The sequence below is a fragment of the Cebus imitator genome, unplaced genomic scaffold (genome assembly GCF_001604975.1).
Source record: "Cebus imitator isolate Cc_AM_T3 unplaced genomic scaffold, Cebus_imitator-1.0 Scaffold8, whole genome shotgun sequence".
Classification (NCBI taxonomy): Eukaryota; Metazoa; Chordata; class Mammalia; order Primates; family Cebidae; genus Cebus; species Cebus imitator.
The window spans coordinates 2,218,427-2,245,455 of NW_016107323.1; the positions used below are offsets into that span (position 1 = coordinate 2,218,427).

Consider the following 27,029-nt stretch of genomic DNA (forward strand, 5'->3'; position numbering starts at 1 on the left):
AGTCTTGCACTGTTGCCCAGGCTGGAGTGCAGTGGTGTGATTTCGGCTTACTGCAACCTCTGCCTCCTGGGTTCAAGTGATTCTCCTGCCTCAGCCTCCCGAGTAGCTGGGATTAGAGGCACGTGCCACCACATCTGGCTAATTTTTGTATTTTTAATAGGGACAGGGTTTCACCATGTTGGTCAGGCTGGTCTCAAACTCCTGACCTCATGATCCTCCTGCCTTGGCTTCCCAAAGTGCTGGGATTACAGGCGAGAGCCACCACACCCAGCCTACCTGGTTATTTTTTTTTATAGAATGACACACATTGTATATGAAAAGCTGTCGATGTAATTTGAGGATCTGGATATTTTCTCCCTCCAGAAGGGATTTGTATTTGCTTTTGTACAAGTTAGTCTTGGACAGTTAGCAACCCAGGTTACATCAACCTCGTCAGAGATCAAGATGATTTGAAGCAGGATTTTGATCCTGTGGTGGTTGTTGAATTCACCCTTGTTTTTTGGTGGGTAATCCTTCAGGATGCTAACTTAGATGGTAACCTCCTTGATGAGCTTTGAGCTCCTATTTTTAATCTCCCTTCTCTGTGAGATGGTATTGAAAGATATGTTTGGCTTTTGTTTTTAAGGCAGATGCTCTCAGCGAAAGCAACCCTGAATGCCAGGCTCAATTCTCTAAGTTTCTGTATTCTTCCAGATCTTGGCCCTTTATTTTCTTATTTTTTTGAATCCTCTTTGATACCCTGTGAGGCATTTTAAAACCATTTTGCCCAGATTTTGTAGTTGTTCTCAGTGGGAAGGCTGGTCTAAATTATTTATTCTATTTTTAACTGATACAGCGTCCAGACTACCCTCTCCCCCACAATTTAGATTTCAACACAAATTAATGGCTATCTGGGAATGAGGTAATATGGGTCCTGGAGTTCTATAATGAATTCAAGTCCCCCTAACAAAGGGAAGACTCCCTTTTCTGCCTTAGAGTTAGATTTTTGCTTTCCTTATTTGTGTTTTTTAATTTTTCCTGGGGCTGCACTAGGGTAGGGTTTGATGTAATAGTCCTATAGCCAACAAGGTAAAACTTGTGGCTGTTTCTGCATGTATGCGCCAAGCTTTGGTCTTACTGTCACCTTTCTTAGTCTCTGATTTTTTTCATTTTCTTAATTTAGCATGTCTCTTTGCCACAGAGAAACTTTGTGAGTGGTTCAGAGGAGCTCCTACTTTGTGCTCAGTATCATTCCTTTAGTGAGCTGCTGTTTCTGATGGGAGAATACTTTCACATGTGGTGGGACAGGAGGAAAAGGTTGAACACTGGCATATAGCTTCTAACCTATCTCGTTGAATGTATCTGCAATAACATAGTTAAGGTTTATTCCTAAACTGTACATATATCTCTTTTGGGACCTTTATAGACCCAAAGAATCTCCATCATTATCTTTGTCTTTCTGTGTGTCCCTTTTTTAAATGAAAATATATTTGTAAAGTAATATCCCTTTTTTTCTGTTTTCTTATTCCACTGTTTTCCTGAGTTTAATACCATTAAAAGATTTTTAACACCTCACAAGACCTGGCTTTCATCATGAATAGAAAGGGAGGGGAGAATCTGTTCTCATTGGGTCGGAAGGAGAGAAAGCCTAATTAGCACCAAGCTAGGCAAGGACAAGATAGCAGATGGACTGTGGGGGTTGGTCTAGGTGAAGAGGAAAGGGGGAGTTGGCTTGGAACTCAGAAATTTCTGTGCATATCTGTATTGACTACAGAGCAGGTCTCTTTCTCCTTATTTTTCAATTTGTAACTCCTTAGAGTCCTCAGCTCTTGCCGTACGTGGCAACAGATAGGAGTCTTTATTCTCTTCCTTGGCAGGTAAGATAAGGATTAATAGATATCCTTCTAACCTCCAAATTGTTTCACTCAAAGCTTTTTTAAGGGAAAGATTCTTAAACTTCGAGTATACACTATTATTTTGACAGTACTAAACTTCTGGTATTATTTTGACAGTACGGAATAAATAAACGGTTAAGGGCTGCTTTGAAACTTAACCACCATGTATAACACTGTCTCTGTGAGGAAAAGTATTTCCAAATCTTAAGAGTTGGCTTTAAAATGAACTTTAGAAACATTAGTTATTGGTAAGTTGAGGAATAACATCTGTTACATAGATAATGAAATCTTGAAGAAATTTTTCCTTGTGATTGTAATCGATGTTTTTCTTTACAGGGCTTCTTATATGCATATAGTATTAGTACCATTATTAAAACCACGATGAATCTCTACATGTCCATGCAAAAGCCAATGACCAAAACCTCAGTTAAGGCATTGTGCAGACTCGTTGAACTTCTCAAGGTAGGTTTTAGATTATTCTGCTTTGCCATCATAACTGAGAAATGACCCAGGCTTAAATTTGGAGAATCTTGTAAGATTTGACTACATGATTATATGAGAACAAAAAATTATAAGAAAGTACTTATCTCTCAGCTGAATAAAGGAACTACCCATTTAAAGAAATTTCTGAGTAACTACTTAAGAGTGGTTATTATGTTGAAACTTTATTAAATAAAGCTAATCTGTCCAGTTCAGACTTAGTTAAAAAAACAAAAAAAAAGTTAATGTAATGAGAAAAGAAAGAAATTGGAAAGGTTAGCTTTAATATTATTAGTAAAGTTTTATTCATGGAAGTTTTAAAAATGTTGCATGAGTTAAAAAAAAAAAAATACTTGTCGCCAGGCATAGTGGCTCACACCTGTAATCCCGGCACTATGTGAGGCTGAGGTGCATGGATCATCTGAGGTCAGGAGTTTGAGACTAGCCTGACAAACATGGTGAAACCCCATCTCTACTAAAAATACAAAATTAGCCGGCATGGTGGCACATGACTGTAATCCCAGCGACTCAGGAGGCTGAGGCAGGAGAATCGCTTGAACCCAGGAGGCGTAAGTTGCAGTGAGCTGAGATTGCGCCATTGCATGCCAGCCTGGGCAACAAGAGCAAAACTCCGTCTCAAAAACAAAAAACAACAAAAAAAAACTCGTCCAACATTATCCATTATAGTGTTTACATGCATATGAAGTTAGTTAACATAAGGCTATTTTTCTTTATATTATTTATTAATAGATATATTATGATAGATTTATTTTTATGAAATATAAATATAGAGTATATGTGCGTGTGTTAGAATATATATGTAATACATAAGCATAGTTTTAAAAATAATAATAAACACCTAAACACCCACTGTCCCCCTTAGGAAATAGAATGTTACCAGTATTTTCAGAGCACTCTGTGTGTCTCTTCCTAATTGCATCTCAACCCGTCCACCTCAGAGGAAACTACTGTCCTGAATTTAACATTTATTATTTCCTTGTTTTTCTTTTTAGCTTACCAAATTCAGATGAATCTATAAAACATTAATTGTTATATATGTTTTTGAAGTTTATATTAGTGGAGTAGCATTTTATGTATTTTTTGATTGGCTTTTTTATTCAGTGTTGTGTTTTTTACTCAACATTTTGTATTTGAGCATATCCATGTTAGGATGAGTAGCGCATCCATTTTCATTGTTGTATAGTTTTCCTGTGGATAACAATGCTGCCATTCTTATATGTGTTTCTTGGTGTACTTGTGCAAGAGTTTTTCTAAGAAATTATATACCTAAATGTTGTTTACTGGATTGTATCTTACGCATATGTGCAGCTTTTCAAGATGATGTCACATTGTCTCTCTAGATACAGAATATATATACATATATATATGTATATGCCTCCCATAATGCATTCGAAAATCACATTAGAAATAAAATTGTATTTCCAATTGGCCAACACCAGTATTACTGAACTTCATTTTTTTTTTTTTTGGTAAATTTGTGAGTATAATTGGTTTTGATTATGATTTTAAATATTTAACCCCTGATTGTTAGTGATGGTAAATATCCTTTCAACTATTTATTAACTGTGTTTTTTCTTTTGTGAAAAATCTGTTCATGTCTTTTCATTTTTTTTAATTGGATTGTGTGCCTTTAAAAAACAAAATCTTTCATTCATTTTGGTCTTTTTATATCCTGAACACTATTTACTTGTACCTGGTAGATATTTTGTGATACATTGGCTTGCGTTTTTATTTTCTTTATAGTGACTTTTGGTGAACAGAAGTTCTTAATTTTAGTATAGTTAAATTTATCAGCCCTATATTTACTTTGTAAGATTTTTTGTTTTTTGAGATGGAGTCTCGCTGTGTTGCCCAGGCTGGAGTACAGTGGCGCCATCTTGGCTCACCACAATCTCTGCCTCCCAGGTTCAAGTGATTCTCCTGCCTCAGCCTCCCAAGTAGCTGGGACAACAGGTACATGCCACCATGCCCTGCTAATTTTTTTATTTTTTAGGAGAGACGGGGTTTCACTGTGTTGGCCAGGCTGGTCTTGAACTCCAAGGTGCTGGGATTATAGGCGTGAGCCACTGCGCCCAGCCTGTAAGGTTTTTTTGTATTTCATTTACATATCCCTTCCTTAGCCTAAGGTCATAAAGGTCTTCTATAACTTTGCCTAAAAGCTTTGATTGTTACAAAATTATTTCTGATTCTTTTTAGGCAATAGAGCATATGTTCTACAGGAGAAGCATGGTTGTGGCTGATTCAGTTTCACATATAACACAGCACCTTCAGCATCAGGCTCTTAATTCTATTTCTGTGGCCAAGGTATGCAAATTATTATGTATTTAGTATAATTATGTTATCTTTTTTGTTTGCTCTTCTGTAGTTTTATATGTTTTCTGGTTTAACCTGTTTACTCCCTTCCTTCAAACATAATATGCTTGGTTATTTATCTCCATAGTATTTTACAGTTTTTACTTCAAGTTATTGGCATTATCTTTTCTGTGAAATTGCAGCATGTAATACATTAATACACTTCTTAAAAAAAGACATTGTTTGCACTTTTGAAATTGATGCATCATTTAAAAAAATGATTTCGTATTAAATTAATATGGAAATATTAAAGTATGCCTAATATATTTGCTGCTTCTGACAGCAGTAAGGGATCATATTATATAAGTAAAATATAAAATATTATTAGAAGCTCAACGGGGAAAGTATTTGTATATGTTCTCTTAAATTGAGTCATGGAAAAGATAAGTTTTTCTTCTGAGTCTTTTGTTACTGCATCAGAAACAAAACAAATAGTTTTCCTGCTTTATTTTTAAGAAAAGAGTGATTTCTGACAAAAAATACAGTGAACAGCGTCTTGATGTGCTCTCTGCTCTGGTTTTGGCTGAAAACACTCTAAATGGACCAAGCACAAAGCAACGGCGACTTATTGTTTCTTTGGCACTAAGTGTTGGCACACAGATGGTAAGGGTATTGCTATTATGGAACAGAAATGAGATCTGAGATTTCACAATTCCCTTGTTATTGACCCTAGAAACCTTTGACTGCAACTTCTCTTTTGTTCCCCATCCCTGATAGAAAACATTTAAAGATGAAGAACTCTTTCCACTTCAAGTAGTCATGAAAAAACTGGATCTTATCAGTGAACTTAGAGAACGGTAAGTAGGACTGGGATATGCTGTAGTACTCTAAAGACAGGGTTAATAGAAACATTGATTTTCTTTTTAGCATAGCAAGAGAAGAAATAAAATCCAGATAGAGCATTAGTTCCTTTCTGTAACTTCTTTAGCATGACCGAAATGAGACTGTGACTAGGGATCATATTTATTTAGCTTTGCTTCTACAGGAAGCATGTAGCCCCTAGAAAACCTCACATGAGAAAAAGCAGTGCAACCTCAGAGCATCTGGCAGACTCTGATGCATATTGTGATTATTATGTTGGGTATCTTTAGTGGACTTAAATTGCTGCTTTAAAACACAGTTCATCTATTTGTGTGAGACTTAGAGATCCATGATATGTAGTGTTGTGTAATTTTATTTTCAGACATGAATTTGAATTACGTTGTTGAATTAGTTTTTGGAAGGCTTATTTTTATAGCTACGTCTGGTTTTCTTGTTTTCTTTTTGTTGAGTAAGCAGTAAGTTTCTTGAAGGGAAACAGGTCTTTTGAATTTTTATTTCCAGCCGAATTAAGGTTACAGCAATTTCCATTTAGTATTCATATTTGTAACTTATTTTTTGTTGTTTTTGAAAAGCTGACATTTTTCTTGTTAGTGGAATTTAATTTTCCGCTCTTGGAAGAAATATTGAACCCCCTTCATTATAAGATATTTAATGATCATTCTCTTGCTCTCTAAGGTGTGAAATAGTCACTTGGCAAAGATTATAGACATGTTAAGTGTGGGGATTGTTTTTTTTTGTTTGTTTGGTCACAGTTTTTTTTTTTTTTTTTAAAGCTTTTGCTTTCCAATTTAGGGTCAGGGAAAATGGAGCATGTGATCCAAGTATTTAAGTCTAGTCACAGCAAATAATATTGAAAATGAATTTATTTTTATTTACCAAAACCAAAAATGGTAAATAAATAAGTTTATTTTAAACTCTTCTATTGGAATATTATGCATATCATTTTTCAAGTATGGTTTACAACTAAAGCATATGTGCAGAATTCTGACAGTGTGAGGTATTGGAGTGTTTGTTACCTTTGTTTCATTTCGATAGCATTTCTTTTGTGAATTTTCTATATTATGTTGTGTTAAGTGATGTAGGGAATGCAAAATGTGTAAGATGGAACTCTTATCTGGTAGTAGATGTCACTCCTTTCATATTGTTTTGAGATTCTTCAGTTTTGATGTGATTGATTACTATTTTACATTGTAGAGTCCAAACACAATGTGACTGTTGTTTTTTATACTGGCATCGAGCTGTCTTCCCAATTTATTTAGATGATGTATATGAAAATGCTGTTGATGCAGCCAGATTACATGTAAGTAAAGAATAGTATAAAGAATAACCCCATCATTTTAAAAGTCACTTTATAAACCATTTTAGTTTAAAATAGATTATTTAATTTAATAAACTATTTTAAAATTGACTTTTGTAAACTGCATATTCAGTGTTTATAGCCTGTAGTTAAATTTTATGTTATTGTAAATGAAGTTAACATTAATATATTTAATTTCTTCATGTTCTTAATCATTCTCATTTCACTTAATTTTAGTTTGTCTTAGTAGTCTGACATTTACTCATCAGCAAATAATAATAAGAAAAAAATATTTGAATTTTTCTTTTTTTTTGGAAATAAGTATATTTGAATGCACTAGATGGGAAAGGATTAGTGATTGTGTTTTTTCGGTATATTTAGTTAAATTACATGCTTTAGGTTCTTTTTCTTAGTTAAGACAGTTGTGGAAAATCACTTTTCCTTCAGATTGAGGTTTTACCTTTCAAGATAATTAACTTCTGTAATATTGTTTAGATTAGAGACTTGGTTTTTCTAAATTCATGTACATTTTAATTTTCTTCTTAGTACATGTTCAGTGCTTTGCGCGACTGTGTACCTGCTATGATGCATGCAAGGCATTTAGCGTCCTATGAGATACTTCTGGATTGCTATGACAAGGAAATTATGGAAATTTTAAATGAGGTAACATCATATTTGAGATTGAAAAGCTTAAAACATGTTTGGAATATAGTGGTTTGAAAAAAATGTTTGATTGAAGCAGACTATCAGTGAGTTAAAATTATTTATATACTGCTGGGTAGAACAAGGAACTATTTTTAGTTATAGTATCACTGTTATGCTAATTGGTTTGTAATTCCTAATTTAGAAATCAGACTAGGAATTAGGAAATTTTAGATTTACTCTTGTAAATAGATACTTTAAAGTTGTTTATTAGAAGAATGCAAATGTGAAATAGGTTTGAATGTTGAGTCCTGCTGATGGTCCAGTTAAAGCAACTTAACTATTAATATTTTACTGAATTTTATTTAAAGAGCTCCTAAGAGAAGGAAATTGTCTATTTAAAAGACTTAGTGTGTAATGAAAGTAATTTGAACCCAATATGCATGCTCCCCCTTTTTTTTAAGGAATTATGTATTATAAACACTGATAAGTTTAACATTAAATTTCCATTTAGCAATATTTTTATTAGGAGGGAGGAATTAAAAATGAGGAAATTTTACAATATAATCCTACTTGGGTTTGATGAAATTGTGAAAAACTTTTTATAATTTCTTATATTAAATATTCTTATTTAGAAAATAAAATACATGCCTGGCTAATCATTTAGAACTCCTTGGTAGACCAGAAAAGATGATTAATTTTATTACCTTTAGCACAGTGAATTTTGTAATTTTTTAAATTGTTATTACAGGGAAGCGTTTTTTTTCTTTCCTGTCTTGCTTGTCCTCATGACCTTTCCTCTTTTGTTGCTGGTTTCCATAAATTTCATGCTTTAAGTTGCATATTCATGTTTTTTATAATGGTGCCATCAATCATTAGTTTTAGATTTTCTTCACAAGAGTATTAAGCTTAAGGCATTAATGAAAATAAAGACAGAATTTAGGTAACTGCTTCTAACCAAAAAACCTATTGGTTTAAAATGGAGCATAGACATGTAGGGTAACAATACAATTGCTGTATCATTTTGAAAAATTAAGGTATCAAATCTTTTGTGAATAGCATTTGCTGGATAAATTATGCAAAGAAATAGAGAAGGATCTGCGACTTTCTGTGCATACTCATTTAAAGCTGGATGACCGCAACCCTTTCAAAGTTGGCATGAAAGACCTGGCTCTTTTTTTCTCTCTGAATCCAATTCGGTTTTTCAATCGTTTCATTAACATTCGGGGTGAGTCTTTTGTTTTCCTTCTTAGAGTCATATTCTCTATTTTTTTCTTTTTTTTGCCGTACTATTAAATAAACAAAACTTTGACAGTATATTTAAATTTTATATTGTAGTATTGTTATTCTTTAATTACTTTTTGTTTCTTTTCTCATTTGTATTTCTTAATATCTTATTTTAGAGGTACAAATCTGATGTTCAAGGACAAGTTGTTTTTTCCTTTTTAGTTTCATTTCTCTTCCTTTTCTACTGTTTCATAAATTGAGATTTTTTTTTTTTTTGGTAGCTTATGTAACTCACTACCTAGACAAGACTTTCTACAATTTAACAACAGTAGCCCTTCATGACTGGGCCACTTATAGTGAGATGAGAAACTTAGCTACTCAGCGTTATGGACTGGTTATGACAGAGGCACATCTTCCCAGTCAGACTTTGGAACAGGTATAGTATAAATTTTTTTTTTTTTTTTTTTTTTTAAGCATACTCTAACTCTCGACCATAATAGTATTTTTTAAGGAAGTCTTTTTTTTTTTTTTTTTCTGCTTCACTTAGTATGTGTTTATTTCTGAAGAAATTATTGCCGAGCATGGTGGCTTAAGCCTGTAATCCCAGCACTTTGGGAGGCCAAGGCGGGTGGATCACGAGGTCAAGAGATCGAGACCATCCTGGTCAACATGGTGAAACCCCGTCTCTACTAAAAATACAAAACATTAGCTGGGCATGGTGGCGCGTGCCTGTAATCCCAGCTACTCAGGAGGTTGAGGCAGGAGAATTGCCTGAACCCAGGAAGCGGAGGTTGCGGTGAGCCGAGATCGCGCCATGGCACTCCAGCCTGGGTAACAAAGAGTGAAACTCCATCTCAAAAAAAAAAGAAATTATTTGCCATATAAAATCTTATACTTGACAACAGTAAAAAATTAGATGCTGCTAAATTGCTTTATGAAAGAATTTACCACTGGCATCCTGCTTACATTCAGCCTTCTGTTGAGCAAATGAGATATATATATACAGCTTTTCAGAACACACTAGGATAGTGAGGTGACTTCTGTAGAATTTTAACACGTTCAATTAAAGTCACAGTTAAGAATTCTAATCCTGGTTATAGCATATAAAATTTAATATCTTAGGAAAAATGGTTAAATTTAAATTTACAAATGTATTTGTTCTTAAAATGAGGAGTATAGGAAAACAATTAGCTTTGTTAATTCAATTAATGTACAGTATGACAGTATCTCATGAATGTAATAATTTATGTTATCAGATAATTTGCATGGAGTTCTAAGGTGATCCAGATAATATTTACCAAAAAACATTTATTCAGTTCTAAAATTTGAGGATTCTAGTTTTCCCTTTATCTTGCAGCATGTAGGGATTATTTCTAGCATTAGTTCATATATTCTTTCATTCATTCACTGAACTATGTTTAGGAATACAAAGATAAATAGAAACAGTCCCAGCTCATGTACAGTTTAGTGGGAGGAAAAAATGTGTAAACTAATTTTTAGATTAGAATATGATAAAAGTTATAATAAAAACTTAAAAAGGTATTGTGATGCTACTTTGAGCCCTAATTAGAAAAGACTATGGAACCATTTATATGGTACTTTTGGGTGTTCAGAGTAATATCTGAAGAATGAAGGATTAATAGATAATTTGTACTTTAAAAGTGGTGTGGTGTGATCAAAAGAAGCATAACAATTTGGAATTAGACTTTCTAAAATCCCAAGGTCCTGCTGCTTCATAGCTATTTTGCCTCAGAGAATTTTCTAAGCTTCATTTTGTTGTGAAATTTAGAAGAATGATACCTCATATTTTAGAATTACATGTAAGGAACCTTGCAAACTACCTGAAAAATAGTATGTATTTTATAAATGTCACAACATATCCTGACTACCTTTTAAAATCTGGCCATTAGTTTACTTTGTGGAAAGAAAATGTAGAGAAGATTGTTGAAGAGACAAATATTCTCAAGGCTGGTGGGAGATGACTATGGGTCATGGGTCTTTGAATATTTAAACTTAACTGTTTCTGTCTATGCAAAAGATAAAGTAATAAGCAGCCAGGTTTCCCTAAGGAGATAGTCTTGATTGTCTTTTAACCTTTGGTAATACCTTTTATATATTTCTTCAAAATAACTTAAAAATATTAGGAAACAATATAATCAGTAAGTCACTATGCAGATACAAGTTTAACTGATTATTTTAAAGAATTATAATAAAACTTTTCTGTGGATTATATTGTAGGGACTTGATGTTTTAGAAATTATGAGAAACATTCATATATTTGTGTCCCGATACCTCTATAATCTCAACAATCAGGTGAGTAGGGTTTAGAAATTTTTTTTAATGTGGGTGGATATACAGTGGGAAGGCTGAGGGGCAAGGAATTAATTCTCATGGGTGAAAATTAAAGGAAACAAAAAATAATTGTTTTAGGGGCCTTATTTATTTCTTTGCTTTGATTGTACAGTTTGAGTATCCTTTATTTGAAATGTTTGGGACAAGACGTGTTTTGGACTTCATATTTTTTTGGATTTTGGAACATTTGTATAATACTTACCAGTTCAGTATTCCTAATCTGAAAATTCAAAATCTGAAATGCTGCAGAATCATAAACTTTCCGATGACCAACATGACACTCAAAGAAAATGCTCACTGGATCATTTTGGATTTCAGATTTTTGGATTAAGGATTTGGATTTCAGATTTTCTGATTAAGGATACAGTACTCACCTCTACTGTCTTCCTGAATGCATTTTCAATTAAATTCTCTTTAATGAAATAGATTCTAAAATTATCTTTGGATAACTGTTTGACCAGTGTTTGCTATATGTTGTGTTGTTATAAGCATAAATTTGTTTCATTGCAGATTTTTATTGAACGAACAAGCAATAACAAGCATTTGAATACTATTAATATTCGGCATATTGCTAATTCAATTCGAACACATGGCACGGGAATTATGAATACAACCGTAAGAACTTTTCTTTGGGGGTTGGGTGGGTAATAGACCCCTGTTTAATAGTTTGGAAGATGGTTTTCACAGAGAATATTCTGGTAAATGTACACTACTAGTTTATATTTTACATGAATTTCCATTTTTTTTCTGGTTGGCAATAATTAAAATATCTGGTGCTAAAATTGCGTTGAATGTGATGGGTGCTGTGATACAAAAGACACTTTAGGATAGCTTACCATCTCAGAGCCATCATTATAAATAGCATTAGATATTTGAGGACATCAGCACATTAATATGTGTGTGCACATATAAATATGTGTTTATCTGTTGATTCTGTGATTTCTGAATATTCACTTTTGAAAGTGAATAATTGATAGTAATTTATTTAATGTTATTTATGTCCTTTTTGGCGCAGGGGTTACTAGTTATTTGATATCCATATAAATAGGAACTTACTAAAAATACGTTGAACCTTCTTAGAAATGGACATTCACTTGAAGGAGTCATTTGAACTCAGATGCTGTTTTTCCCTCTGTAGAAAAAGAGAAGTCTTTGAATTTACGTAGCTTTCAGTGCACAATTAATTTCTCCTTTAGGAGAGAAGACTGAATGCTTAAGTAGTACAGTATTATTAAACACGTTTGCAGTAGGGAACTCGGAAAAAATGGAAAGTTAACTTGGGATCATTTTAGCATACAGTGGGAAAGCATTGAAGATTTTGAGCCAATGATATGATTGGAGCTCATCATTATAGTGGTTATCAATATAGAAATGAAACATACAATTTTAAATTGAAAATAAGGAGTTATCCATGTAATGATCATGTTTGCACCTTTTGAGGATAAATAAAACTCTAAACTTTTGAGAGTAAGATCTTCCTTGACTTCTGTCATCTATCAAATGTTCATGTAAGAGATATAAATGTATTTTATGTGTCAGGCACTGTGCTAGGCACTAGTGTGAAAAAAACATATTTCCTGCTTTCACAGTAATTATAGGCATATAGACGTTCGTCAGTTAATTATACCAATGAATGTAGACTACGGATGTCTGTTGTTGAAATGATCATAGAAATCAGAGGATGGCAGAATAGTTACCCACTATTAAAAGTGGAAAGTATTTAAAAAAAAGACTGCCAAGGAGATTTAAAAAAAAAAGCAAAGGGAAAAAACAGGGAGAGTAGCATAGTGTTTAAGGTACAAGGTAAGTTCTCAAAAATCATACATTTCCATAATTGGGTAAATGAATACTGAGTAAAAAGGGTACAAATTTGTCAGAATCATTAGTAATACTTGAGAGTGGGTGGGGATGGAAATGAATTTAGGATTTTCATCTGTAGGTTGGAATTAATCTTATGCTATTTTCATCTGTAGATTAGAATTAATTTTATTGTGCTATTTTGACTTTAAGCTCAGCTCATACCCCACTTTCTTAGGATTTTCTGAGTCTAGGTCAGGGCCTTTTGTTATTTATTCTTAAAGCACACACATACTTAACATTTTTAGAAATTATTGCAGTAGAGGTTTAATAATTTATTTAATAATACTTGTTTAAAATGTTTGTCACCTGTTCTGGAATATTAACTTCGTGAAGACAAGGACCATGTCTAGCATAGGAGAAGGCACATTGCCTTGCGTGTAAGAGGTGATCAGAAATATTTATGGATAGATAATCAAATGTGTGGTATCTTCAGGAAAGTTCAGAGAGCACCATGTTTACTATCACTCTAGACCTGGAGATTAGCAATAAGTAATCTTATTGATGGAGAAACAGAGAAACTTACGAATCATGGCTTAAAAACGAAGGTCTTCAGTCTGGTTTTGTGATTCTCACTATAGCTCTTAGTCCTATCATGAGAATGTTTTCCATTTTTTTCCCTTTTTTTTCTTTTTTAGTAAAAATATGTCAGAGGAGCTGAAAGTTTTATGAATTTGAGCAATAAAAAACTTTAGATATTTTCAGGTCCAATATGAAATAGACCTTATAATTAGTACTTTATAGGTAATTATTATACGGTAAAACTGATATGAATTGAATATTTATATATTTTTTAACTTTTTGAATTTTAATTTTATAGGTTAATTTCACCTACCAGTTTTTGAAAAAGAAGTTCTATATATTTAGCCAATTTATGTATGATGAACACATCAAATCCAGATTGATTAAAGATATTCGATTTTTCAGGGAAATTAAGGACCAAAATGATCATAAGGTAGGCTACCTATTCTTTTTAAGGTATTTGTATCAGCTATTGAGTATATGGCAAATATTTATGCTAAAATGCATTATTTAGATCTCGTGGGGTTTTAGTTTTATTTTCCCTATAATTTCTTACTCTGCATTATCTTAAGGTAAGAAAAAAGTTAGATGATCAATGTAGCCAGATGATACTTTATTTTATGCTTATTTTTAAACATTTAAATAATACAGAGTGAATAAATTGAATATCCACCTTTATTTTTCTTTCAATTCCATTTTCTGGAGGCAGTTGCTAACAATGTAGTGCGATGGCTTTCAGATATTTTTGTGTATAAACATATATATTTTTACACATATATTGACAGTAAAAATGAAGTAATATACATAGCATTTTGCACTGTGCTCATCGCATGTCAGTACATATAGATCTGCTTCATTCTAAGAGTTGATAGGATACATCTATGTATATCATAACTTACATAACCTTATTTGACCCTTTTCTGTTGACCAATATTTAGGCTTTTCTAATTTTCCCTCTTAGAAGCAGTGCTAAGTAACATCTTTACACGTCTATCTCTGTAAATATCAAGTTTCCGAAAACTTCCTTAAAGAGAAATTTCTAGGACAAAGAATATGAACATTTAAAATTCTGGTACATATTGCCTAGCAGTCCAGAAATACTTCACAATTGATATTCCCACTGATAATTTATATGAATGTTGTTGGCTGGGCACAGTGGCTCATTCCTGTAATTCCAGCACTTTGGGAGGCCTTAGGTGGGTGGATCACTTGAGGCAGGGAGTTTGAGAGCAGCCTGGGCAACATGGCAAAACCTCATCTCTACTAAAAATACCAAGATTAGCCAGGCATGGTGGCCTATGCCGTAGTCCTAGCTGCTCAGGCGTCTGAGTGTATAGTCCATTCTCATGCTGCTATAAAGAAATATCTGAGACTGGGTAATTTATAACAGAAAGAGGTTTAATTGACTCGTAGTTCTGCATGGCTGGGGAGGCCTCAAGAAACTACAATCATGGAAGAAGGTACATCTTCACAGGGTGACACGGAAGAGAATGAGTGCCCAGCGAAGGGGGAAGCCCCTTATAAAACCATCAGATCTTGTGAGAACTATCACTAGAACAGGATAGGGAAAACTACCCCCATGGTTCAGTTATCTCCACCTGGTCCATCTCAGGACACATGGGGAACTATAATTCAATTGAAATTTGGACGGGGACAAAGTCAAACTATATTACTGAGGCACAAGAAGCACTTGAACCTAGGAGGTGGAGGTTGCAGTGAGCCGAGATCTTGCCAGTGCACTCCAGCCTTGGCGACAGAGCAAGACTCTGTCTCAAAAAAAAAAAATGCTGTTGTCCTTTCACCTTCTAGGCTAATTTTCCCATAGTGAAATGAAGAGTCTGTTGAATCGTCTTTAAGTGGCAGCAGGAGCATATAGCCATGTGGATAGAAAACCAACAGGCTTAGATGGGTCCTATATTTGATTTGCCATATATGGAACTATTTTTATTACTTTTCTTAAGATTCACCTAGTTCCAGGTCTCTTGTATAATGATTGGTAGTTCTCTTCAATGTCAGAGTAGCAAAATACTACTTTCTCATAGAATAATCTAATAAAATTACAGATTACGTTTCTTAGATGATTGTATTAACTCATTTTTATTGGAGCAGAAATTCCTAGTATTTAATATTCATACTATTAAGTAAGAATTGCTTTATTATTACAAAATGAATAACTTTTAAAATCTCCTACTAACCAAGTCTAAAAAGTAGTTTTTTAATTGGTGATGGTTACTAGAAATGTTAACCCAGCTGATGTGTGTTCATTGGGAAGGACTATGTTTCTAAGTCCCTAATACCTATTCAGCCCACAGAAACTTGGTCACACATTTGTGAACAAATGTTTCTGGGAGGAAGTGGTTTCTTTTTTCTGTGTGTTGCAGTTGTTGGGTGTTAGGACGCGAATAATTGTGGTAGGGAAATTAGGTTAGTGGCATTGATTATTAGTCCCTTTAGCTAATGTCAAAAAGTAAAAAAAATTATATTGACCTTTAACATTGGTAGTTTTTGTCCTATGAATTTTTAAAACTTAATCTTGAGTGATATTTTTAAGCACAATAAAATACAAAATTAGAAAGGAGAGTAATATCAGTATGGTTTATTTGGGAGAGATTTTGTGTGGTGGAAATCTTTACTAAAAGTAGCCTTAAAATTTTCTGTCTAGTATCCTTTTGATAGAGCAGAAAAATTCAATCGAGGCATCAGAAAACTTGGAATAACACCTGAGGGACAGAGTTACCTTGATCAATTCAGGCAACTCATCAGCCAAATTGGTAAGTTATGATAAAAGTGTTGGGAAATCAAGTTCGGATCCCCACAATCTATCTCACATATTAACTATTTCACACTAATAAGCAGCTCATGTGAGTGCCTGAGCTTAACTTTACTCCAATCAGGTAATTTTCTTACCCCAAAATTTTTAAGTATGATTAGACTGTTGTTGTGGAAATAATTGATAGACTGTAGACTAATCATTTAAATAAAACCTCTTCAATTATAGTAAAAGTTATTTAATAACTAACTTATCTCAAAGGTCATATTAATAATTGTAAACTGGTAAGTACCTACTGGATACCTACTCTGTTCAAGGCACTGTTTTGGGCTTCTAAAACATTCCCACAAGTTACAGTCTAACTATGAAGGTATAAAATATTTACATGAAAAATTATTAAGTTTTATGTTACAGCATTTTACTTGTGCATATAGTAGAACTTGTCTTCTAATATTAGTATTTTATATTTAAAAGCAAGAATTATATTTCAAAATAATAATAGCTTAATAAAACTTTATACCTATTTGAGCTTTATACCTTATCTTTATATGTTCACAGTAACCCTGTGAGGTAGGCATGTAATTGTTTTAAAGATGAAAAAAGAGAAACTTAGAGAAAGAAGTAAGTCATGTTTCTGAGACTTAAACCAGAGTTATTTAGCTATAAGTCCAAATGGGTTTTATATTCTTGGTAGTTTATATTAGCACCAAGCAGTTAGTAAAATCTTATTGACTATATTTTGGGAAAATTTTGCTTCTTGAGGTCGATTTATTTATCAAGCATTCACTAAGTGTCTGTTATGCCACAGTTTCTGTTAGGTGCTGGGAATAACAACCCCTTCACTTTCAGGGAGTTTTAAATTTACCAGTGGGAAATAGTTATAAGCATTTCGTTCTGGAGTAAAGTCACTGAATGGTAGTTAACTTTTATCAGTTAATTGATTTGCATATTAGATATTTCTATTATGTTTTAGTTCAAGAACTTAGAGATTTTTGCCTTTGTAAATGTTTTATTGTAAACCATTCAATATGAAGTATTGTCAAATAAATACTGTTTCCTCAAGAGGACATTTAATATTAGGCGGCAAACTTATGGAGTAATAATAGTTCTTAACCTTTTTTGAGAATCTGAGGAAAACTCTGGGATGATTCCCCTAGAACTGATGCCTATATGACATACTTGCACAATTTTGTATATAATGTGCTACAGTCTGTATGCTTAAAGCTTGGGTCTGTGGAGCTCAGATTAAGAGCTGTCCTTGTAGAGTAGTGTTGCTTAAGTTTTATTTATTCACATACCCAGAATTTTTGCATCCTGTGGATACTGCCTGCACTATTACTTGTTTCATGTTTTTGTATTTTTTGAAAGTATAATTTTTCCTTAGAAATAACAGTTGTTAAATCATGGGCCTTAGAGTGCTAGTCATTTTCTCCCTAAATACATAATCACTAAAGTGCCATCTAATGTCACCTTGGTTACCACCAGGTTATAGTCCACAGTTGGGGAATATTATCCTTTTCGCTTGAATCCATATTTTACTCTTTATTCTCTTCTTAGAAAATATGAATTCTTTTTTTTTTTGAGACGGAGTCTCGTTCTGTCACTTAGGCTGGCTGGAGTGCAGTGGCTTGATCTCTGCTCACTGCAACCTCCGCCTCCCAGGTTTAAGTGATTCTCCTGTGTCAGCCTCCCGAGTAGCTGGGACTACAGGCGTGTGCCACCATGCCCAGCTACTTTTTGTATTTTTAGTAGAGTTGGCGTTTCACCGTCTTGGCCAGGATGGTCTTGATCTCCTGACCTCATGATCCACCCACCTTGGCCTTCCAAAGTGCTGGGATTACAGGTGTGAGCCACCACACCTGGCCAATATAAATTCCTTATCTCTGCTTATAAACCACTGTCATGTGCTTTTGAGTCTGATAAATATTTTGAGAGAAGGTGTAAAGGATCTGGGAGCAAAATGGAAAGCCTTTTTGACTAATAACTTGCCCGCTGAAATAATAATTAACATTTATTGAGCATTTACTGTGTGCCATGGCTGTTCTTAGTGCTTTATATGTTTTAACTCATGTGAAGCTTACCACATTTATGAAGTATTAACAACAAATGTTTCTAGGTGCTGGTGATATTTATGACAGTAAACAAAGTCTCTGTCCTTATTGAGCTTAATTTACCAGATGAAAAGACTGAGATACAGAGAGGTAACATAATTTGTAGGTCTCTTAGCTAACATGTGGGAAACCAGATTTGAACCCAGGTGGCCTGGCTTCAGAGCTTTTTTTTTACTGTTAATTTCTGGTCTATTCGAGGCTCTCCTATTTTGTTTCATCAGACTTTGGTTTGATGGTTTGGAGGAAAACAATGAAACTAGACATTTGATTTTTTTTAAAGATGCACATTAAAAAATTTTTAACGTTAAAATTTAACATTTTAAAATTTGTGAGTTCCATTATAAATTGAATTCCAACTATTTGCCAGGACATGTTGGCTCTAGGGATGGAGCAGTGAAGAAGACAAAGGCTGTCCTCATGGATTTTGCACTCTAGGTGGTGGAAGGTGCAGACAGAAAGATACATAGTATGTCAGTGATAAGTGCTGGGTAAGGAGATGGAAGGGGGCTGAGCACTGCTAGTCAGTGATATTCAGGGAAAGCAGGAGGTGACATTTGATCAGGGACCTAAATAAGGTTGAGGCGTAAGCCATGTGCATCTGGGGAAAGAGTATACCAGACAGAGGCAATAGTAAGTGCAAAAGCCCTGACTCACTTCACATTTTTGAGAAATAATCAGGGGCTGAAATGGAGTAAGCAAAGATGTAAGTGGCAGGGCATGCTATCTGAAGAGCAGCAAGGGGCAAGATCATGCAGGGCTATACTGACCACGTAAAGAATTTGGATTTTATTCTGAGGCGGAAAGCCATTACAGTATTTTCAGAAAAAGCATGATATGGGGCCAGGCGTGGTGGCTCATGCCTATAATCGCAGAACTTTGGGAGGCTGAGGCGGGTGGATCACGTGAGGTTAAGAGTTTGAGATCAGCCTGGCCAACATGGTGAAACCCTGTCTCTACTAAAAATACAAAAATTAGCCAGGTTGACTAATGGTGGTGGACACCGGTGATCTCAGCTACTCAGGAGGCTGAGGCAGGAGAATCACTTGGACCCCCCCCCAGGTGGAGGTTGCTGTGAGCTGAGATCATGCCACTGCTCTCCATCCTAGGTGACAGAGCGAGACTCTGTTTCAAAGAAAAAAAAAAAAAGAAAAAGCATTATATGCTTTAATTTAGTTTTTAAAGATTTGCTGGCTGCTCTGTAGATACTATACACACTGGGGAGTGTGGCAGGACGCTAAAAGTGGAAGTAGGGAAATGAGGAGGCCATTACGTATTGCAGTGCTCCAGCCAAGAGATGGTGGTGGATTGGCATAGGAGGGTATTTGTGAAGGGGGTGAATGAAAAGTAGGTGGATCCTGGCTACATTTTCAAGGCAGAGTCAACATAATTTGCCCAGTAATTGGATTATAAAATGTGAGATGAAGGAGCCAGGGATGACTTCAAGCCATTTGGCTTGAGCAACTGAACGGATAGAATTGCCTATTTCTCGGATAGGCAAAATTGGGGATAAAGATCCTGAGTTTGAGTTGGACATATTAAATATAAAATTCTTATTATATATAAAGGTGTAGGCATTGAATAAAAAACCTAGAGTTCACCAAAGGAGGAGTCTAGGCCAGAGTTATAAATTTGGGAGGCATCAAATAAAGATTTCTTGCTATCAGTTCCAGCTGTGTGTGTATGTGTCGTAGAGAGAGAGAGATTGAGATTGACTGTCAATGTGAGAGTGGGGAAATTATTGATACTATAATTTTAAGTTTGACCATTTTAATGTAGTCAGCATTTAATGATTTTAGTTTATCAAATGAAAGTAACATTTATTTTTAAATATTTAATATCTATGTATATAAGTATGTTTATATTTTAAGTGTAGAAATATGTAACAGTTTTACTTTTTATGGAACAAGAACTGAAGTAAAATACAGCAAAATATTTTGGTACTTAGGAGTGGAAACCTTGTAATTTACTACTGTATGTAACTATATTCCTGATTATTAGAGTTTAGTTATTTATATAAATATCTGATTTTTTTGTGTGGTTTTTAAGGTAATGCTATGGGCTATGTACGAATGATAAGATCTGGTGGTCTTCATTGTAGCAGCAATGCCATTAGGTATGGATGCAAACATCATTTTTGCCTTGTTTATGCCATTTTAAAAACTATGTCCTTTAAATCTATGTTACAAGTGATTTTGTAGATAAGGTGTTTTGTTCTTGATATATTTCGCAATAAAATATAGGGGAAAAGTATTAATTTTAGATTTTTCTCAAATTTTAAGACTGCAGCAGACTTCTGAAAATATTTCTCTTAAGGTTATAGTTAATTTATCAATATGGTTTATGAATGCATGTAAAGATTACATGATTTTAAGCATTAAAATAATTATTCGTATCTAAAATTCAGTTTGGAACTAAAGTGGTGATGTAATATTACCAAAATGCACAGTTGTTTCCAAATACATAGTTGGAAGTTTAGAGTCCTACAATACTATTCACTTTCTTATCTGTGTCAATTGCACATATTTTGCTTGACCTAATAAATGCCTTCCCAAATTCTTATGTAGATTCGTTCCTGATCTTGAAGATATTGTAAATTTTGAGGAACTAGTAAAAGAAGAAGGTCTTGCAGAAGAAACATTAAAAGCAGCAAGGTAATCTAAATTTGGAGATATAGTGTGCTTATAAAACATTCTGAAGAGAAGACTAGAGGGTAATATGTCACTTATATGCCCCTGTTTTTATTACACAAAAATATGGTCTCAGTTCATGAAGTATAATTTTTAAGACTTCAGTATTCTAAGATCTTTCCAGCTTCTTGAACATGCTGTCCAGTATTTTAGCCACTAGCCACACATGGCTCTTGAGCACCTAAAACACGGCTGGTCCAAATTGAGATATGTGCAAGTATAAAGTACATAACTAATCTTGAAGATTTAGTATAAGAGGAGGAATGCCAAATACCTCAATCATAAAATTCATTTCACCTGTTTTCTTTTTATTTTTTAAAATATTTCTCTTCACCAACAATGTTCTAGAATGCTAGTTCTTCCTTGTATGTGATCTATAGCAGCACTGTCCAGTACAGTAGCTACTACCCTATATGGCTCGTAAACGCTTAAAATATGGCAGATGCGACTGGGGAATTGAAGTTTAAATTTTATCTTAATTTAAATTTAAATAGCCTATGCCTATCTTATTGGACAGTGCAAGACTTGGGTCCATAGTGATTTTGTAACATAAAACTTGAGAGGCATGCAGGATTGTTAAGAATATATTTAGAAAACTGTGTTTTATTCATATGTCTAGCGGGTTATTGAATCAGTCATGAAGGGGCACCCCTGGGCAAAGGGGAGACAATTTGATCAAAAAGAATAATGATAGATAAAAATCTGTTGAATAAAAAAGAATCATTGAGTCATAATGTTAAGAAGGATTATCATAAGATCATAATGATGAGGAACGACAGTCATTTCTTTTTTTGTTTTTTTGAGACGGAGTCTTGCTCTGTCGCCCAGGCTGGAGTGCAGTGGCATGATCTTGGCTCACTGCAACCTTCGCTTCCCCGGGTTTAAGCAGTTCTCTGCCTCAGCCTCAGCCTCCCGAATAGCTGGGATTACAGGTGCATGCCACCATGCCTAGCTAATTTTTTGTATTTTTAGTAGAGATGGGGTTTCACCATCTTGGCCAGACTGGTTTTGAACTCCTAACTTCGTGATCCACCCACTTTGGTCTCCCAAAGTGCTGGGATTACAGCTGTGAGCCACCTCACCCGGTGAAAGTCATTTCTTTATGAAAGAATACTTGTTAAATTTAGAGGGGAAATTGTAACCATCACTATAATACTTAAAATCAGGCAAGAATACCCAATGGTTTCTAAAACATTAGGTGTAAAGTTTGTAGAGAACAGGATTCATTCAGAAATTCATCCCATAAAATTGCTTATTACTTACAAAAGGGAAAACTGTCTTTACAGTGGGGAAATACATTCCACCTTGGCCAATGTAATGGCAAGTACCTAGTTTGTATTCTGGCCAGATATGTTTATCCTGAATTTATTATGAGGAAGTAACCTGAGAAATTTAGAGTGTGAACATTTTATGAAACACTTGGCCTGGACAAAAAAATAAGGAGACTGTTATTAGGAGAATAGAAGACCTGATAACCACATGTAATGGGTGATACTTAATTTGTTGAAGATAAGGAACGAAATAGCTGTAAAGGACATTTGGGGAATAATGGGGGAGATTTCAACATGGATTGTATATTAGTTAATACTGTATTTTATTCGTGGATGTAACAGTTTTTTGTGGCTTTGTAGAAAAATGTTTTAGTTCTTAATAGATTCATGCTAAAGCATTAATGGGCTAAGTGATAAAAGGTCCACAACTTTCAAGTGTTTCAGAAAAATAGAGAAAACAGTTATGCCAAAGTGTTAACAGGTGGTAAATCTAGTTGAAGGGTATACAGGTGCTCATTATACTATATTTTAACTTTGGTAGGCTTGAAATTTTAACAAATAAAACAAAAATGAAAGTATATTGGAAAATGCATGCCTTTCTATGAGAATAAAGCCTCAGCACAGAAACTTTGCTCTGGAATAGTCTGTTAGATAGCTTTGCTCTTTGCCAGATTACATAAGGCATGTACCAAATTAATAAGCCATTTGAAGTCATGTGCCTGAAATGGTTTAAATAGTTCGTGGTGTGTATCTCAAAGGAAAGAATCAGACCTTTACCTTATGTTAAATGATGCTATTCACTCTAAAACAGTTGAGCATTTAAAAAAATATTTTGAAGCAGTGTGAGGAAATCAGAGAGTTGGATATATTTTATTAGAAGATCTCTAGGGTAAAGCTGACAGCTAGTTGCAAGATCCAGATTGGTGCAAGGGAGTGGTTGATTGACATTAAGTGAAAGAAAGCTCATGATGGGTGAAGTCAAGGAATTGTAGGGTCACGGTAATGAGTAGATTATCTACATAGACAATGAAGTACTGGAGCAGGGATCCTACATAATTGTAGGACAGTAGTTAAAAGGTTAGCAGATGTCTGCTGTTAGGAAGAAGTAGTTGAGTATTTGGGTAGTTAGATAAGTTGGCTTATGTGAGTCACAAAGGAAGATTTCTACTTTCCAGTGGTAGAGGAATAATATTGAAAGTGGTGGTAGCTGCACATGAGGGATGCAGGAGAAAAGCAGCTGATGTTTTTGAAGGTTGAGAGGGAAATTAATTTCTTGAAAAGAGAGCCAGGTTTAAGTTCAGGTAAGGGGATGCAGGAGAAACGTTAGAGATTTAAGGGGAAGAGGAGATTATTTACAATGAAGGTTAGTTCTACAGGCCTTATTCTGGGAAGAAGAAATACAGAACTATGTCTGGTTTTGGGACTAAATTTACTAATGTTGGTCAGTTTTCTGTCCATAAGAAAATGAGTTTATTCTGAACTCCAAGAAAATTTTCTTAAAAGTGTCTTATAGTGTTTCTTGCTTTTTTAATGTTCTTATCTAAACTAATGAGAGATGGATTTTTTCAAAGCTATACCTTCTTTTGAGAAAGGAACCAAAAATTTTTTTGCTTTTTAGGCATTTGGATTCAGTCCTCAGTGATCACACACGAAATTCTGCTGAAGGCACAGAATATTTCAAAATGCTTGTAGATGTTTTTGCTCCAGAATTTCGAAGGCCAAAGAATATACATCTTCGAAATTTCTATATAATTGTTCCCCCTCTGGTGAGTATTTCCAGAACCTGAATTTTTAAAAAAGTATGAATGAATAGATCTGGTTTCTTTATAACATGAAATACATACAGACATACAGACTACACTATTAATTTAATTTCCTGGTTATATGTAAAACTAAATGTGATCTCAGTGAATGTGACATAGAATTTTTACTTGTTAGCTATGCTGAAGGACACTTACTTATCATTAAAGTAGTTTTTTTTTTTCCTTCTGAGATGGGATCTTGCTCTGTCAGCAGACTGGAGTGCAGTGGTGTGATCATGGTTTACTCAGGATTGACCTCCTGGGCTCAAGCCAGCGTCCTGTCTCAGCTTCCTTAGTAGCTGGGACTACAGGTGTACACCACCATGCCTAACTAATTTTTGTAATTTTTTTTCTTTTTTAAGATACGGGGTCTCACTATGTTGCCCAGGCTGGTCTTGAACTCCTGGGCTCAAGCAGTCCTCTTGCCTCGGCCTCCCAAAGTGCTGAGATTACAGATGTGAGCCACCGCATGTGGCCTGAGATAGATTCTTACCTTTTAAAATAATTACCAGAGAAATTCAAGTGTATTTTAAGTTACATGAGTATATGCCATGCAATATTTGGGCAGAATTATTAATATATATAACTGCTTAATGTAGACTAACTTTAGCTGTTATAGGTTTTTCTAACATATTTCTTAAAGCATATTGTTTGAATATAAATTCTCTCTATTCAGTAGTAAATACATCTAGACTAAATTTTTAATGCTTCTAGAGTATATAGTGTGTTCTTGCTCTAACTATATAGTTGGTATCTAAAAATAGTTCAAGTTATCAAAAATTGCATTATAAAAATAGTTGTTCCATTGGGGAAAATGTAGTTAAGAGTTTAAGAGGTATGTATTAGTAGTAAGAGTTGTTTTTGCCTAAAGGTTTCTATAAGGTTTAAAAAAATTATGAGTAGATAGCTCTAAAACCTAAATGTCACCCAGCAGATGAAGCTCTTTATTATATTTAATTTTGATCAGGAATGGTGACTTTTCATATTGCTGCCTGAGTTGTTAACACATCTTCTTACATATTAAAATCATTATTATCTATTGAAAGTAGCTAATAGCCCATAAGCAGTTTTTTTTCCATGAATTTTGTTTCTTTTATACATTTTTTTGTAAATTTTCTATCATAATTGTATTTTACCTGTGATATAGCAAAAAAATGTTCATATTCATCTGATAAGCATCTTTTCATCTTAAGATAGTGTCAAACTGGAGGGAGAGTGTCTTATTTGGTATTATAGTTTACTTGGGGTGAGTTCTTACCATATTTTTTTAATTTGAAGGGCAATATACTCAAATCATTGTAGATAGCACTGAACTCATTGGTAAGCTTAGGCAAAAGTCTGGAGTTTTACAAGGCAGTTGTCAGAATTTGGAAACAAAGTGGATTAAGAACACTATAAAGAAGTATAGAATACTCTTCTTGTGCTTGAGTTTGTAGTGTAGTTCCAGAAAAAAGACAAGGATAAATGAGATTTCTAAAAAAGATTTAATTAATGACTGATAAAAATTTCACAAATAGGTGATTAATTGCTGAATAAGTTTCACAGTCAAAAAAATGAAACTTGGTTTTGTTTCCAGTGTAGGCTATTATAGTACTTAGCACATGTATATCATAATTATTTTTTAAACACTTCTGCATTTACTCTTCTAGAGCTGTGTTATCCATGTGTAGTCACATATGGTTACTTAATTGAAATTTCATAAAATTAAAAATTCACCATAAGGCCAAGCAAAAATAAAAATCCTTTTTTTAAAAATTAAAAATTTAGTTTGTCAGTCACACTAGCCTCATTTCAAGTGTTCAGTGGCTGCATGTGATTACTGGCTTACTGTATGTACTGGACGGTACAGATTCACATTTCCATCCCTGCCAACAGTGTTGCTCTAGACTGTGAACTCTAGATAGTAATCATTTGTTTAATCCTAAGTACTTAATGATGCCTGGTATATTGTAAGCTTCAGTAAATCTTTGTTGAATAAAAGATATGATTAGATAAGGCATTTTGGAACAGCTGAATTTTCAAGAGAAGTACTGTTTTGAGGATTTCACACTTAAGAACATGAAAAGAAATAGTATTTTAGAATGAATTGGTAGGTGTAAGTTAAGGACTGTCTTACATGTGTTTTTAAGGGTACTTGTGCTTTGAAGTAAAGCGGGCCTACTTTGCTAACTCCAGTGTTCACTTATATGACTTTGGGTGAGATAATAAATCTCCCGAGCCTCAGTGTCCTCTGTAAAATGTGTATAATATTTTATAATGAGATATACAAGGCACTGTTCTTGGGGTAAGTAGTGATTGAGGGAGTGCCCATATTTAAAGGACTTGGAAAGGAGAGTCATGAAGATACACTTATATAGGTTGTATCTTCACCAACAGAGTACCTGAAGCAAATGTTTCAGATGAAAAGGACAGATACCTAGAAGAGATTCTATTTATAATGGTTGAAATGTCTGTTTTAGGAATTCTGAAGATTTTCTTAGCACAGTTGTTTCTCTGACATCTTGTTACATCTTTTTAGACCCTCAACTTTGTAGAGCATTCCATTAGTTGCAAGGAAAAATTGAATAAAAAAAATAAAATTGGAGCTGCCTTTACTGATGATGGCTTTGCCATGGGTAAGCTTAATGGAATTGTTTTTCCATTAATTTTATGTTCACCTTATAATGGATTCTTAGAAACATTTGCTTGAGAATAGGTCTGTATGCTCTTTATATATTTGTTTTTCATGAGCATTGTTTACTATGGTTTTAGCTGGAATATGTGATTGACAATACTTGTTTTCCATAATTTATAACTTAATACCCTTTTACTATTGCTGATCACTTGTCTAGTTTGTTTAGGCTTTGTTTTTGTTGGGGTTGTACGTTTTAACATCTTGTATTTAGTTTCTCTGGTTTCCTTGTAGCTTCCTCATTGGCTATCTTTTTTTTTTTTTTTTTTTT

At 34.0% G+C, this 27,029-nt stretch overlaps 1 protein-coding gene across 4 annotated transcripts in view; it reads left to right on the top strand.

Annotated features, from left to right (window-relative positions):
- The window catches only part of WASHC4 (WASH complex subunit 4), a 60,005-nt gene that overhangs the window by 27,074 nt on the left and 5,902 nt on the right, over positions 1–27,029 (top strand). For all 4 annotated transcript variants that reach the window (XM_017540600.1, XM_017540606.2, XM_017540618.2 and 1 more), the window contains 16 exons: positions 2,211–2,336; positions 4,572–4,679; positions 5,184–5,330; positions 5,445–5,524; positions 6,744–6,849; positions 7,393–7,509; positions 8,548–8,716; positions 8,997–9,151; positions 10,954–11,028; positions 11,578–11,682; positions 13,745–13,879; positions 16,109–16,217; positions 20,374–20,440; positions 20,892–20,978; positions 23,904–24,051; positions 26,606–26,702. In XM_017540600.1, coding sequence (XP_017396089.1) covers positions 2,211–2,336; positions 4,572–4,679; positions 5,184–5,330; positions 5,445–5,524; positions 6,744–6,849; positions 7,393–7,509; positions 8,548–8,716; positions 8,997–9,151; positions 10,954–11,028; positions 11,578–11,682; positions 13,745–13,879; positions 16,109–16,217; positions 20,374–20,440; positions 20,892–20,978; positions 23,904–24,051; positions 26,606–26,702 — 1,831 coding nt within the window. The remainder of the gene's footprint in view (positions 1–2,210; positions 2,337–4,571; positions 4,680–5,183; positions 5,331–5,444; positions 5,525–6,743; positions 6,850–7,392; positions 7,510–8,547; positions 8,717–8,996; positions 9,152–10,953; positions 11,029–11,577; positions 11,683–13,744; positions 13,880–16,108; positions 16,218–20,373; positions 20,441–20,891; positions 20,979–23,903; positions 24,052–26,605; positions 26,703–27,029) is intronic.